Genomic DNA, 13776 nt, shown 5'->3' with positions numbered 1-13776 from the left:
ATTTTGATCTTTCAAGTTTTCACCTTATTAAAAAAGTGCAATAATAAAATTCAGAATTAAAGGAGTTTATTTTTAGTCACATTTTTTCTTCCATAAAACCAGTTTCCATACACCAGCGATGACGACATATGTACAAATTGTTTCCTCATTTCAAACCTGTTACTTTTCCAACTGTGCCTGCCTGCAGTATATTTCTTCACAAATCAGCTCCATAATTCATCTGGTCACCACATCTGGAACTTCACGTTAATGTCCTTTAAATGTTTAGGACTTGAACAGGATTGTACACTTTTTATACATCGATTCCACTGTGACATGCAGAGCGAGCAACACAAGGATGGAGACTTATTTTCTTTGTACAAAACTAAACAATTCATCATCAAAACCAACAATTAACTAACAATTTCATAGTTAAAGGTCAAACATGAGAATTGGCAGCACACTTTCATGCTTGCAATCGCTTTAAAAGAGAAAACACTAAACCATTTCTTAAACAAAATACCCGTTCTCCCTCCTTTTTGTTTCAGATCCACACAACAGACATGACAAATGTTGGGCATAACAATAAATAGATATTCGTTTACTGGCTTCTACTTCCTCAGAGTGAACTCTTCAAAGCCTGACTACACAGCAAAAGGAACTTGTTTAAGAATTTGTTTTTTTTAGTATTTAGTATAAAGTATTCATTTAAACAGTTTACTCAGAGAAAAAAAATACTGCACTAATATATTGGTACAATAAAACTTCCAGGTTGAGAGTTCTCTTATGCATACATACTGTTTGCATTTCAGTTGTTCAGCACAAGCTTTTGCATAATTGGACAAATGTTTTGCATGGCGCATAACTTTTTTGAAGCATTTTATCAAAGACTACGTATGCGGCTAGAATAACAGAAATGTGTAGATTCCCCTGATAAATTAACAAAATAAATAACTAAACTTGTGACCATAGGAACAATATTATGAGTTCTGCAGACAGTAATGTTTTTTTTGCCATTTTCATAACCCTGTAACATCAAACAGCGGGTGAAAAAATACTTGCATGTAATGAAATCTAGCTTCCCAGGATTAAAAAGCAAAACTTAATTCAGTTTGTGTGACTTAATGATGCTTGTCTTCATTTATTCTGCATGAACACAGAAATAATTCAAACATTGTCTGCCAAAGTCATCATTGCCCAATTCATGTTTGCACATTACACAACACATATCTTTACTGGATTCAAAAGTATGTACAAGGTATGTACAGTACCACTCGTCCCCTCCTTCCCCTTGTTTTCATTTCACTACAAACCAACTCAAACCTTCTATATCCTAATCCCAACTGTTAGAAAAAATATATATTTGACTATGTTAGGTCACAGCTCCCAGAAAACAAAACAAAAATATAAAGTGCTCTAAATATTCCTCTGTAGCTCATAGTGGAGGGTCTCAAACAACAAAATATCACAAGATGTCTGTTAGATGACCGTTCAAGGGTAACAGTGACGTGACCAACAAGTAATGCCAATTAGACTGTAAACTTCACTTGACACAGCTGTGGAACGATTACAACAATCTGAACTACCGTTGGTAGAGTGTCTACATAAATAAGCTCAGAAATATATCATGGGAAAAAAATATTCCATGCACACTCCTGCTAAAATGAATGTCTAATGTACCGATGTGTTCTTGTCTGCTGCAGAGCAAAGTCCCATTAGTCAGTTCAAACTTGTCCTTGTCTTTCTCCTGGAGATCCTTTTGGAGAAAGAGCACAACCGAGAGTAGAAGTGGTGGTCCAGCATGGAGAGGGTTTGTTTCCACTTCCCTCTTTCTCAAGGAGTCACAGCCTAATTGTTGCCTAATGTCGACGGGGAAATAACAAAGAGAGACTTAGGTTGACGTATATCACTATCACCGGGATCAATCAAATATGGTATGTTTACATTATTAGGATGCTTCAATGATACTTGGAAGCACACCAAATCAACTAGCTCAGCAAGTGCGAAATGCCTGTGAGTCTATCAAGATGTTTATAGCATGGATCATGTAGCGTGACGATTCGTTCAGACCTAACATAAAGTTCATATCAGAAGTTGTTTTCTCCATAAATACAAAGAAACATGCACTTTATAGTAAAAACACTTTCTCTAACAGAACCAGTGCAACAGTGTTTGTAAGTAATATTATGCTTCATACACTTGTACTGAAGGAGACACTGACCTGACAGGTATTTTGCACCAATTAACATCAACATACTGCCCATTATGTAGAAGCCCAGGGGGATGCTGCTGAAGATACTACTTTCACCTTTTGGTCATCCGAAACAAACACATTGGGAAGAGACAGAAGAACAACAATTTTAAAACCGCTAACTGTGAAAAGGTCAGAATGTAAACCAGCCTGCAGATTTATCCACTTTATTAAAGTCAAAGAAGAAAGGCCATAATTTATCATCAGCGGACAATATCAAAATAAAAATGTTTTGACCAAAGTCGGCCGAACATGACCAACATTAAGAAAATCAATATTTCGTGTCTATTTCATTTTAATTCAATTCTTCTTGATTCATTCCTCTCTTTAGATATTATATTTTATCTCAGAATTCCTAAACAGGAGAAAGTTTTTGTGTCAATATTGACCAAAACCATCAGAACTACTATATTTAGTTATTTTGACTAAAAGGAAACTGAGTGAGAAAATTTAGTTTTCTCTGAGAGTGGGACAGACTAACCCTAACCCATAGTCACACAATTCAGTCATTTATAGTCTGGCAGCGGTGGACAGTAAGTATAGTAGTAAGTATTTGTACTCAAGTACTGTACTTAAGTACAAATTAGAGGTGTTTGTAATTTACTTGAGTATTTTCTTTTCATGCCATTTTCTACTTCTTGTCCACTACATCTCAGATATTGTTTTAAAATATTGTACCTTTCACTTTACTACAATTATCTGACAGCTTCAGTTACTAGTTACTTTACAAAGTAAGACTTTTACACACAAAACATATTAAGAGTTTAATATATACAGTGTTTTTGTTATAAATGAAAATCAGTTTATACAAGTACAGCTAGTACTTCAGTTGATAGAAATTGAATTGGCAACTACTTGGATAATCGTTCATAACATAATAATAAATATTATTCATGTAAAAACATTTCATGGTTTGATTATTTTGATGTTTTTTATAACTTTTGAGGTTTGGACTGACAAAGCAAGCATTGTGAAGATGTCACTTTGGGCTCTTAGCAATTGTGACATATATAACATGTAACATATTAAAAAAAAAAATCGATAATGTAGAAAATAATCTGCATATTAATCCAAAATGAAAAAAGTCATTTGTTGCAGTTTGATAAATAATAGTTCAACCTCAACAGTAAAATCCTGCTTTTGCATTAAAATGCATGAAATCTAAAGAGTATAACAGTCATAGGGGACATTTTTCATTTTTCACTTTTACTTTTAATACTTTAAGTATATTTTCCTGATAAATATCCTGTAAAAGATCTGAATACTTTATCCACCACTACAGTTTGGGAAGGAGGATTAGAAATGCTTGTTTCAGATTAAGCCTCAAGCATGTTGGTATGACCCAGATAGAACTGCAGCAAAAGGCATAGTAACACAAAGAGGGAATTTGGACTTGAGCCCCCCAATCACATGGCCAGTATGGACAGGAGGAACAATTACATGTACCAATAATACTTTAAATTCATTTCATGCCAGAATTGTTTTAAGATAGACTTGTGAATCTTTAATATTTGGGCCACAGACAGCATTCAACCTTTTGTTTCATGGTTCTTGAGAGGCAGCAAGATATCGTGGTCTGAATTTAGCTCAAATGTGAGTGTGGTGCTGCCTACCGTTTCCATTACAAACGGGCTCTGTTGTCTCCCAGTTCATGGATTTCTGAACCGCCTTCTTCCACCGGGCGTACCGAAACTCACTCTCTGTAGAGCACATACACAGAAACACGTTTACTTTTTCAGATACTGAAGACACACAGCAGCAGAGACAGCAGCAGTGGCAGCAGCTCAGTGTACCTTCAGGGTTGATCTGAGGCTCGAACTTCTCGGAGGTGACTTCACTCAGGTCCTCTGGGCTCAGACTCCACACGCTCACCCCCTCTGCTGCTCCTGCTGCCATTGCTGCACCGAGAGCTGTGGTCTCAGGCATGGACGGCTTCACTGAAAATAACAATCAATACAACCTTTACAGGTAATAACAACAATATGAACAACAGTCATATAAGCAATTCTTTACATCACAGTTTTTATTTTATTTTTTAGAGACAGTCTGGCCATATTTGGGGATAGCTCTGTCAAACAATGAAATAATGTTTGTTTCTACTGCGTATTGGAATTTTATTGAATTTGAAACTTTAGCAATACTTAATATCTCAACATTTGGTATAAATTGTGTGTTAAAATTCATTCCAGCTTCCAGTGTAGCACCATAATGGTTATTTGCGATGGAAAAGCACTGCGCAGGCCCCTGGGTTCAGAGCAAAATAGGCAGTTTTCAAAACTTCTAGTGCGACTATAAGTCCAGTCATTTGTTTGTTGTTCCTGCTTTCGATCAGCAACAAATATGTTTAAGGTTAGCCCTGCTAAGAAGCAAGTGCAGATCACTACGTTAAAAAAAAGTCTGAGTGTATTTAAAATATTGCATAATTTAATAACAACGGAGCTTCCGAAGTCGAGAAGGCAAAAACAGGTTTCGGTTATAACACATACAAAAAAAATCAATAATTTCCTGTGTTTCCCATAACAAACATAAGCTATGTCCACACATATGCTACCTTCAACAAGCTAGACACACCTGACATGCCTGCTTAAATGGAAATATGTTTCCATGATGGCGCTTTGATGACACGGATATGAAAACACATGCAGTATGTTCCTGTTTTCTGCTTCCGTGCTTGGCTGCATGCCCTGTTTTTATTAGCCTATGCAGGTATTCTTCACAGTGCACAGCAGACTTCGTCCGCGGCGTGCACGCAAGCTCGCCAAGCGGTGAGGGGTTTCAGAGAGCGGTGGTGCCCTTGTCTGAAAGCTGAAACTGCTATGCTGTTAAAATACTTGATGTTTTATGATATTCCTCAATATATATTGCACTACTACGGTGTTGCAAAAACATTTTATAATACGTATGGAAAAAGCATGTCTCTGCTTCTAAAACATCCAGTATGTTTGGGCTGCTACTGTTAAGCAAATGCAGGGGTGGCATGTAAAAAAAAACAACGGCATCATTTTACACATGACGTCACGGTGATCAAAGAACCAGTTTGGTCACAGCCAGAGTTTCTTTATTATGGCTGTCAACGGTTTCCCTTTGGTATGTCACTGATCCCTTTTGACTCACACATCAGTGAATACCTACAAAGAAAGAAATTAACCTTACCAACAGGGATACAGAGAATATCTGCCTGCAGCTGCATCAGCAACCTGTTGGAGGTCATTCCTCCGTCCACCTGGAGCTGAGTTAGCGGGATTCCGCTGTCCTGATTCATGGCGTCCAGTATCTGCATCCAAACAAATATCCCAGTGATTACACAAAAACATGCATCTTATAAAATCAATATCATAAGAAGGAGCAGTTTTCTCAGTAACATAGCAATTCGACTTGTCTTGGAGGGGGAATTTTCACTGAGTGCTACATAAATCTGCTGGAATAGTTGTTAGTTGTGCCAGACACACCAGTACTTTTCTCTGATGACCAATTAGAGAAGGGGAGAGTGCTTACCTCTCGTGTCTGGAAACAGACTGCTTCAAGAGCAGCAAATGCGAGGTGACTCTTGTTAGTAAACTGAGTTAATCCACAAATGATCCTGTGGCACAGAGAAAGTTTGCGATTGAGTGAATCAGACTGATTTCAGCAGGCTGTCTGAATAATATTAGACATGTTTACTACACTATAGAGTAGTTCTTGGTCTTACCCTCTTGCACTAGGCTCCCAGTAAGGGGCATAAAGACCCGAAAACGCAGGGACAAAATAACAGCCATAGGATGTACCGACTGAAGCAGCCAACTTCTCTGCACATGGAAAAAACAGAATAGGAAGTGGAATGACAGGGACCATAAAGTAAATTACAATACATTACAGACAGAAATCACTACTCTATTTCTCTAAATAAACAGCATATTTAATTGCTCTTAATTGCTGTATATACACATACTCCGATATACCTTTTTCCATCCCTTCACAGATAAGCTAGAGGCTAAATGACACCACAGTAGACCAGCAGCACATACCAAGCTCTTCAGATGATCCGATGATCCCCAGATTGTCCTGCAGCCAACGAACCACAGCTCCTGCAATGGCCACAGAGCCCTGCAAAGAAGTACCACAAAAAACTAAACACCTGTGAACAGAACAATCCTCGCATATCCTTTGAGCTGTCAACTGCTGTGAGGATGACTAAAGGATAATGGTGCAGCTAAAGTTGTCAATTCACAGATGGCAAGGAAGTGTTTGTTTCTTCTGTACATATTATAATTAACTTAGATTGTTTTGAGATTAAAACGCACTGAATGATAGACTACCTCTAGCGCATAACAGGCAGGTTTGTCCCGACCGAGTTTGTACGCCACAGTGGTCAGAAGGCCGTGGTCAGACATTACAGGCTGCAAAACAACAACAGAAATGCCATTGTATACAATGAGTGCAGAGATGGCACCAGAGTGTCTAAAATGCAAATCTTAAGTAATGTACCTTGGCTCCAGTGCTTCGCAGGAGAAAGCAGCCAGTCCCATACCTGAAACACATCATTGAATCCAACTTTTACTTGAATTTCTAACCCACACATTTGAAGAGAAGTACATAAAAAAAGCACACAATGTAAATTTAAAAACACACAAAGCCACTTACGTGTTTTTAGCTTGTCCGTCCTGAAAACACATCTGTCCCACGAGTGCTGCTGACTGATCCCCGAGACACTGTTTTTAGAGAACACACATAAATGTATCAGGGGGCACCACTGCCAATGAGATAATGTTGAAAAGTAAAAATAGAGACAAACTTACCCCTGATATTGGGATACCTGACAGAGCTCCAGATTTCTGTCAAAAGTATAGATGAACTTGTTTAATAGGTGAACTGTGTATTTTAATGTTGAAGTCTAATAAAAAGAGAATTTGAGTGTTTTGTTTCCTCTTCAATTTGTCAACATGTCTGCACCAAAGGGATGTCAAAAATGAAGATTAAAACTATTCCATTTTTTTAGGATGAACTGTTCACATATCTGATAATTTTGTCAGTTTACTTTTATAAAGAAAAATGTAAATTTACATTGTCTATGAACTGATTATGGGAGCAAAGTTGAAAATAACAAAACTTGAAATTATACTTTCACTTTTTAAAACATATATTTGTTGCTAAAATATCAAATCAATAGCAAAAATTCAGCAGAAGTCATGGAAATCATCTTCACTTTTTATCACTTTTAACAACTTCACCCTGACAACAACACAGATAAGAAAAGCTCATTATTCGACTGCATAAAGACAAATAACAACAACAACCAAAAACAAAAAACACTTTTACATTTTAATTCTACCACAAAATCAGCGGAAACACAGTGAGGGAAAAGAAGAGTAAGTGTGAACCTGTATAAATGAAAATGTCTTCACTCCTACATGAGGCTGTCTCTATGTTTTTGTTAGATGTTTAAAGATAAACTGTGCCAAAGAGTGAAGAGATTTAGGAGATGTGGTGGGAGGAAGACAATCTGTCAGGAAAGCAGTGACAACCAGCCGAGCAGCATGCCACAACAGGAGCAATGAGGGACGGGGACCATCCAGTACATTTCCAACAGCATGCCCTCATGTTTGTGTGTGTGTCTGCTGGGTCCCATTTAACAGAAAAAACCCTGGTACATTTTGTCTTTTGTACCTTTTGCCTGCTGTAATACCACACAAAATCAATAAACAATATAGATATACAATACAAATATACATAGATAAATCTTTTTACTGTTTCTCGCTGTTTTTTGGTTAATCCCGCAATTGGCCACTTGGGGGCAGCAAATCAAGCAGAGATCACAACAGAGTAATCATAACCTTTAATTTGATCTGGTGTCACCATGTCAGCTATTACAAATCCACCAAATATGAAGCAACATTGGTATTTATCTAGAGCTGAGTTTCTGCATCTGGAGATGACGCTATGAGAGAGTTAAGAGTGAGCTATAACAACAAAAATGCAGGCTGAAACACCAAAACAAACTAAAGTCGCTTTAAAGCTGCATGAGCTTATGGGAACTTTAGAGTGAGGTTTTGGCTCTATGAGTGACTTCTTTTCACATACAACTTGTCATGTGATCCATTGGTAATATACAAACATTGATAATAGCTGCTTTAAAAAGCCTACTGTTAAATTAAATAGTCAACAATGAAGACAAAGACAACAGAAAGATCCACTGGTAAGTCTGTGGACAAAATAATATATAAAAATAATAGGAATCAGCTTCAGTCTCATTTTATTCTATACCGAGAACAGCAACTTTAAGTGATTAGGTCACTATTTTTACCATCCCAGATCAACTAAAGAGTTCATTTTGGGCACTTTGTGAGATTGGGTCCATTATAAAATGTTAGACTTCTCCTTCTATTTGGATCTAATTGGTGTTTAATACCTTACTACCGTTTTAGCACCGTCTGCACCGGCATGTACCTTAACTCCCTTATTAAAATTAATAGGAAAGATTTTCTTTTAACTGTAAAATAATTTCTTAAAATCTTTTCCTTTGTTTCTTGTTTTATGCATTTTATCTTAAAACCCTGATGGTTTTACAACTTTTGCGTTTTATTTTCTGCCCCCCGTGAAAGCACTTTAACATTGGTTTTGAAAAGTGCTCTATAAATAAAAAGGTTATAATTATTATGATTATGATTATTATTATTATGTTGACATACATGCTGTATTTTTATCGTGTCAGTGACAATAGCAAATGTATCATGTTAGTTATGAGTTAGTTACAACTAAATGTCAATAGCTGATCAAATCCAGTGAATGTTAAATTTCAATGATACGACATATTTACGTGGCAGAAAATGACAGCTGGTTGAAAAAAACAAAATCTAACCTGTTAAAGGCAAACTACATTAACAGCTCTGCTACTGAAATATTAACCTTCAAATGAATCTTGGAAATGCACTGTGTGATGGCGCATTCGCTTTAGTCACGGAGAAGCAGGAACGGTTAACCTTGCATGGTGAAGGAAAAGAGAGTGATGGCGAGTATTACTTACCAGGCTAGAACATATTTTCTACCAGTGCGAGAAGAGAGACAATGGCACACAAAAAAAATGCCTAAAAGATTTTCTCAAGTCAACCTTCGTGCACTTAGAACAGTCTAAAAACACACTAATCCAAACCGAAAACAAACCTCTTTTATCTTATTAGTGGCCAGTTGCATGAGACAATCCACTCTTTCAACACAACACTAGAATCACACTACACACAGCAATGAAATCATCAGGATAAAAACTTAATATAAACACGCATAGGGAAATTGTAGGCAGACTAGACTTGTGCATACTTACCATGAGGCCATATATTTCTGAAGAACTCCTCACTCTCGGTAAGATCTCCATGGGAATACCAAAGTATCTGATGGGATACATTATTTGTTGAAACTGTTCTGTGGCATTACCAACGTCAAAATCAGTAAAATGAGGCACTGCCCTCAGAAGCAGCATCATTTTATGGTTGCGAGTTACAAGTAATGCAATATTCAGCGGTTTTTCCTCCCTCTTTTCTGGGGCATTTAAAAAATAACCTGAAATGTAAAAGTGACTATGGAATGAATTTAAAAGTACCAAAAGGTAATGTCTTTCGGAAATACTTTTCAAATAACTGGCAGCAAAAAAAATCTATCATACTTGCAAAGTTCTGGGTCCCAGTCCATAGTATGAATGTTAAACAGCATGGTTCTGCTGGCGTTGGTCACATCTGTGCAGTGCACTCCACCGGACTTGCCCCCCGTCAAACACTGTTGGAACACAAACACACACAAAACGTCAGTCAGCTCCACATTCGTCCCAATAGTTATAACGACCACTTAGGCAGGAAGTCTTTATTTACCCATATGAGCCAGGAGTCCACGGTGCCGAACATGGCGCGGTGAGAGACGACGGCTTTATGGACTTCGTCCACGTTGTCCATCAGCCAGCGTAGTTTCACTGCGCTGAAGTAAGTGCTGATCGGGAGCCCCGTTTTATGCTGCAGGATGACAACGACATACAAAACAATATACAATACTAGTGCTGCTGCTAGAAATGTTAACGAATTCTGCATTTAATTTTAAACTGCACAGTGCTTAAATCAACATCAAATATATAGGAAATGAATAGGATTTTAATAAATATTAGATAACATTCTTTTTTAGCAACTGTTAAGTCAGATATCAAAAAAGGCCATGATAGGAAGCCTCCTTAACATACAAAAGCATCCAAAACATATGTTTATGTATTTCTTTTGTTACTATTTATTATTTCTATCTAGTTAATCTATATACGCCTGCTACCACAGTGATTTTTCAGTTTTGTTGAAACTGAAGCCATATTATGTTTCTTGTTGTGATGCCTAATGTTTGATTCTCTCTTTGTATGCTTAAACTGTCAATAAAGTTTGTTTTTTTTTTTTTTTAATCTAACAAAACAGGTCGAACAAAACTTAAGAACAAGATTAAACAAAGCTTCGGGAGCAGAAAAGAGCTCACCTTCAAGTGGTTCTTATTCCTTCCTGGAGTTTTGTTAATCAGACGTTCAACCGTTGATTGAGTCCGCAGGTCAAGCCAAACTGAACAAAAACACCAACATCAGTGAAATCCAACAACCCTAACTGCTGTTTGATTGGGTCACTGAGGGTAGCGTGGAGCTAGTTTTTACTACTATACAATAGTCTTAGACTGCTCAGAGTGTCAGATATTTGCCAGGTTAAATAAAATAATAATAATAAATAATACAAATAATGAAGGAAACACAACTAATTGGTAGTCCAGAGATTTAAAACTTTACCGATCGCGTTGTAGAGGGGCTCCCCTGTCTCTTTGTCCCAAACAAGTGTGGTCTCTCTCTGGTTGGTCACTCCAATAGCTGGATAAATTCAAGCAAGACATTTCTAGAGATTTCAGATCGTAAACACGTCTTTGAAATAAATTAAACTGACGTTCAAGTATTGCTTCATGAGAGCCCTGTGCGTGGGCATACCTTTAATGTTTGAGATGTCTATGTTAAGCTGGGTGAGTTTTTCGCACGTCCGCTCCATGCACTCGTACACAGACTGCAGAATTTCTTTGGGGTCCTCCTCCACCCATCTGAAAACCAGGAACGAAGAAAATCACAACAAATCACATCTACGCATCTGTACAACCTTTAGGGACTGTGTCTGCTCTTTCCACTTACCCTTCTTTGGGGAAGCTCTGTTTGATTTCCACCTGATGATGGCTGAGGAGCTCTGCTGTTTTTGAATTAAATACCTTCAAAAGAGAAAATAGCACAAGAGAAAGAATGTAACTTCAGCCAACTCATCACTTTATTCTTCATTCATCCAGGGTGAAGCAGTATGCAGTCACTCTAACCCTGCTCAAGTGTAAAAGGCAAAATCTCTTTGGGCCACTTTAACACATAAATAATCAACCTGGATATAAATACCCAGATATTTATAGGAGGACACCTGTTCAGTAACGCTATTATTCACAATCACAGTGTCATGAACACATAAATTCCTGGGAATAATTTCCTTAGTTTTGTTAGTATTAAGCATGAGATTGTGGCTGTCACACCAGCAGTTACATGTGGTGATCTCCTTGTTGTACACAGAGGGGCAATCACTGGCATACAGCAGGCTTAATATAATGGTTTCCTTTGCGAATTGTTTGACGTGACTGTTGTTGCTGAGGCTGTGTACTCCTACATTCATAAGTGTACAGTGTGAATAGAAAGGGGGAACTAACACAACCCAGAGGCACTCCTGTACTTCAGTGTTTCAGAGGGAGCCATTTACCTTGACTTGTTGGGTTCTATTTGATGAAACTATTTACTAATAAGGGGGTTTACTTGCATCTGGTGTATTTTCACACCTTTAATAATTACAGATGTTGAGAGGAGAAATAACAACTGGAATATTAACAATACTGCAACTGGACAAGAGACTGAACAGTATTTACCTATCTACCTACCTTATCTACCGCAGTGTAGCAGTGTTGCTTTGCACAGCCAGTATCACCTTTTTCACAGTACAATTATCACAGCTAAAAATACCTCTGCACGTGTCATGGCCTGTTAACCAAACGCTAAAATATTAGAATAACAAAATCAATATTCAGTGAAAAGTAAAAATGCACTCAAATCATTCGCTAAAGTTAAGAGACAGTAGAGCAAAAGTGCACTTCATGATTCTGTGTCTTCTTTTAGTTTCAGGTTGTTTGAGGTGACTCATCCCTGTTAAACTCTTGGCTCTGGAATATCAGCCACACCCAGAAAATAAACCAAAACATCTGTTCTTTCTACATTTAAAACCTGGATAAAAGCTTGTGTTGCCTGACCAACAGTCCAAAATCCCCAAGGTATTCAGTCATAAATGAAATTTAAGAAGCAGGAATCACAAAATGTTTGCCATTTTTTTGCTTTGAAAAGGACTTACATGATTAGTCAATTATCAAAAGTGTTACCGATTGGTTTTCTACAGATCAACTAATCCATTAATCGACTTATTGTTTCAGGTAAATTTTATTCCTGGTCAATCAAGGACATTTCCATCTCTCCATTTAGGTTTTTGAAGAGAATACAAAGTTGCCAGACTTTAGTCCTGTCCATCTCTTCTTCACAATGTGGTAAATAATCTACTGCAGTTGGAAATATGCCTACAATGTGTTGATTTTACATGATTTAGCAGCAAAAAGATACACTTTAACATTATTATGAAACTTGTGGTTTGCAATGTTTATCACTGGGTGAAAAGCAAATCCATTTAACTCAGCTTATCTACCTTTTATTGGCGGAATGCAGAAATCTAAGTGGAGCTGATGCTTTGACATTGCAATATAGTAATCTTAAATGGCGTTCTGTATGGCGAAATCAAATAATTTTTCTCTAATGTAATAAAGTTACAAGCAGGCCGACCTTCCCCTGGAATCTTACACTGGGAGCACTGAATGCTGCATCATTTAAAGCCGTTAATTTCCAGATTTGTTAACTGACCACACGGCTTATTCAGTGACTTTAACGACGTCGAACACCGGTTACAACCCGCCACTGTGGCTGCAAGACACAAGCTGGAAGATACGCCCAAGGACACCGCCAGCTGGCTTTAACACGTTTATGAGCCAGACATTAATAAAACACAGCTGTCTTGCTCTGAGAAGTTCCTCCTGTCACGCTCCGGAGGTTTGTCTTACCAAAAACCGGGTGGAGCTCGTGCCCTGGTCGATGGCAGCAACCAGCGGCCCCAGCATTATCCGGTGTGAGGACGCGGCCATGGTGCCGTTCATGTGCGGCCCCGGAGCTTCGGCACAGAACTGGATAGTAAACTGATTACCGACACCAGTAAAGCGGCTCAAGCTCAACCAAAGAAGGGCGGTCGGTCAGTCGCGGACATCAAACGTAACGTTTGTCTTGGCGCTCAGTGATGACGCACCGTCCTAGCAACAACAACAGTGCAAAAAATCGTCTCTATTATAATTTTCTCTCAAGCCTTCCAGTAAGTTATTATCTTTGGGAGTTTAGAAATATGTGATATTGTACTTGTATTGTATTCGTCACATTCAGATAAATGAGTATATTTGTCGTGGGA

At 37.9% G+C, this 13776-nt stretch overlaps 1 protein-coding gene across 2 annotated transcripts; it reads right to left on the bottom strand.

Annotated features, from left to right (window-relative positions):
• Positions 1 to 49: 49 nt before the first annotated feature.
• On the bottom strand, positions 50 to 13572 carry gk (glycerol kinase). 2 transcript variants are annotated; one of them, XM_038720816.1, is made up of 21 exons: positions 13382 to 13572; positions 11388 to 11461; positions 11193 to 11299; positions 11001 to 11078; positions 10703 to 10782; positions 10066 to 10203; positions 9864 to 9973; positions 9525 to 9591; positions 9231 to 9248; positions 7006 to 7041; positions 6851 to 6918; positions 6695 to 6737; positions 6526 to 6606; positions 6235 to 6313; positions 5919 to 6015; positions 5726 to 5810; positions 5384 to 5504; positions 4024 to 4167; positions 3844 to 3930; positions 2201 to 2287; positions 50 to 1838 (listed from the first exon to the last, which is right to left on the bottom strand). In XM_038720816.1, exons 1-21 carry the CDS (start codon positions 13472 to 13474, stop codon positions 1828 to 1830), a joined length of 1704 nt encoding a protein of 567 aa, XP_038576744.1. In that variant the 5' UTR covers positions 13475 to 13572; the 3' UTR covers positions 50 to 1827. The 2 variants fall into 2 exon arrangements, with proteins under 2 accessions (XP_038576744.1, XP_038576752.1); XM_038720824.1 differs by lacking the exon at positions 9231 to 9248.
• Positions 13573 to 13776: the final 204 nt, after the last annotated feature.

Source organism: Micropterus salmoides, unplaced genomic scaffold (assembly GCF_014851395.1).
Source record: "Micropterus salmoides isolate LMB-PRFRI ecotype aquatic unplaced genomic scaffold, ASM1485139v1 Ms_hic_scaffold_1, whole genome shotgun sequence".
NCBI classification, from domain to species: Eukaryota; Metazoa; Chordata; class Actinopteri; order Centrarchiformes; family Centrarchidae; genus Micropterus; species Micropterus salmoides.
This window is presented reverse-complemented; position numbering and strand designations above follow the sequence as displayed.

Bases quoted from the DNA above. Each gene is read 5' to 3' on its own strand.
- gk (XM_038720816.1), bottom strand. From the start codon at position 13,474: ATGAACGGCACCATGGCCGCGTCCTCACACCGGATAATGCTGGGGCCG. The intron at 11,462-13,381 runs GTAAGACAAACC...TCTCTTTTGAAG, and splicing joins CGAGCTCCACCCGGTTTTTG to GTATTTAATTCAAAAACAGC. The intron at 5,505-5,725 runs GTAAGCACTCTC...GTTTGGATGCAG, and splicing joins TCTGTTTCCAGACACGAGAG to ATACTGGACGCCATGAATCA.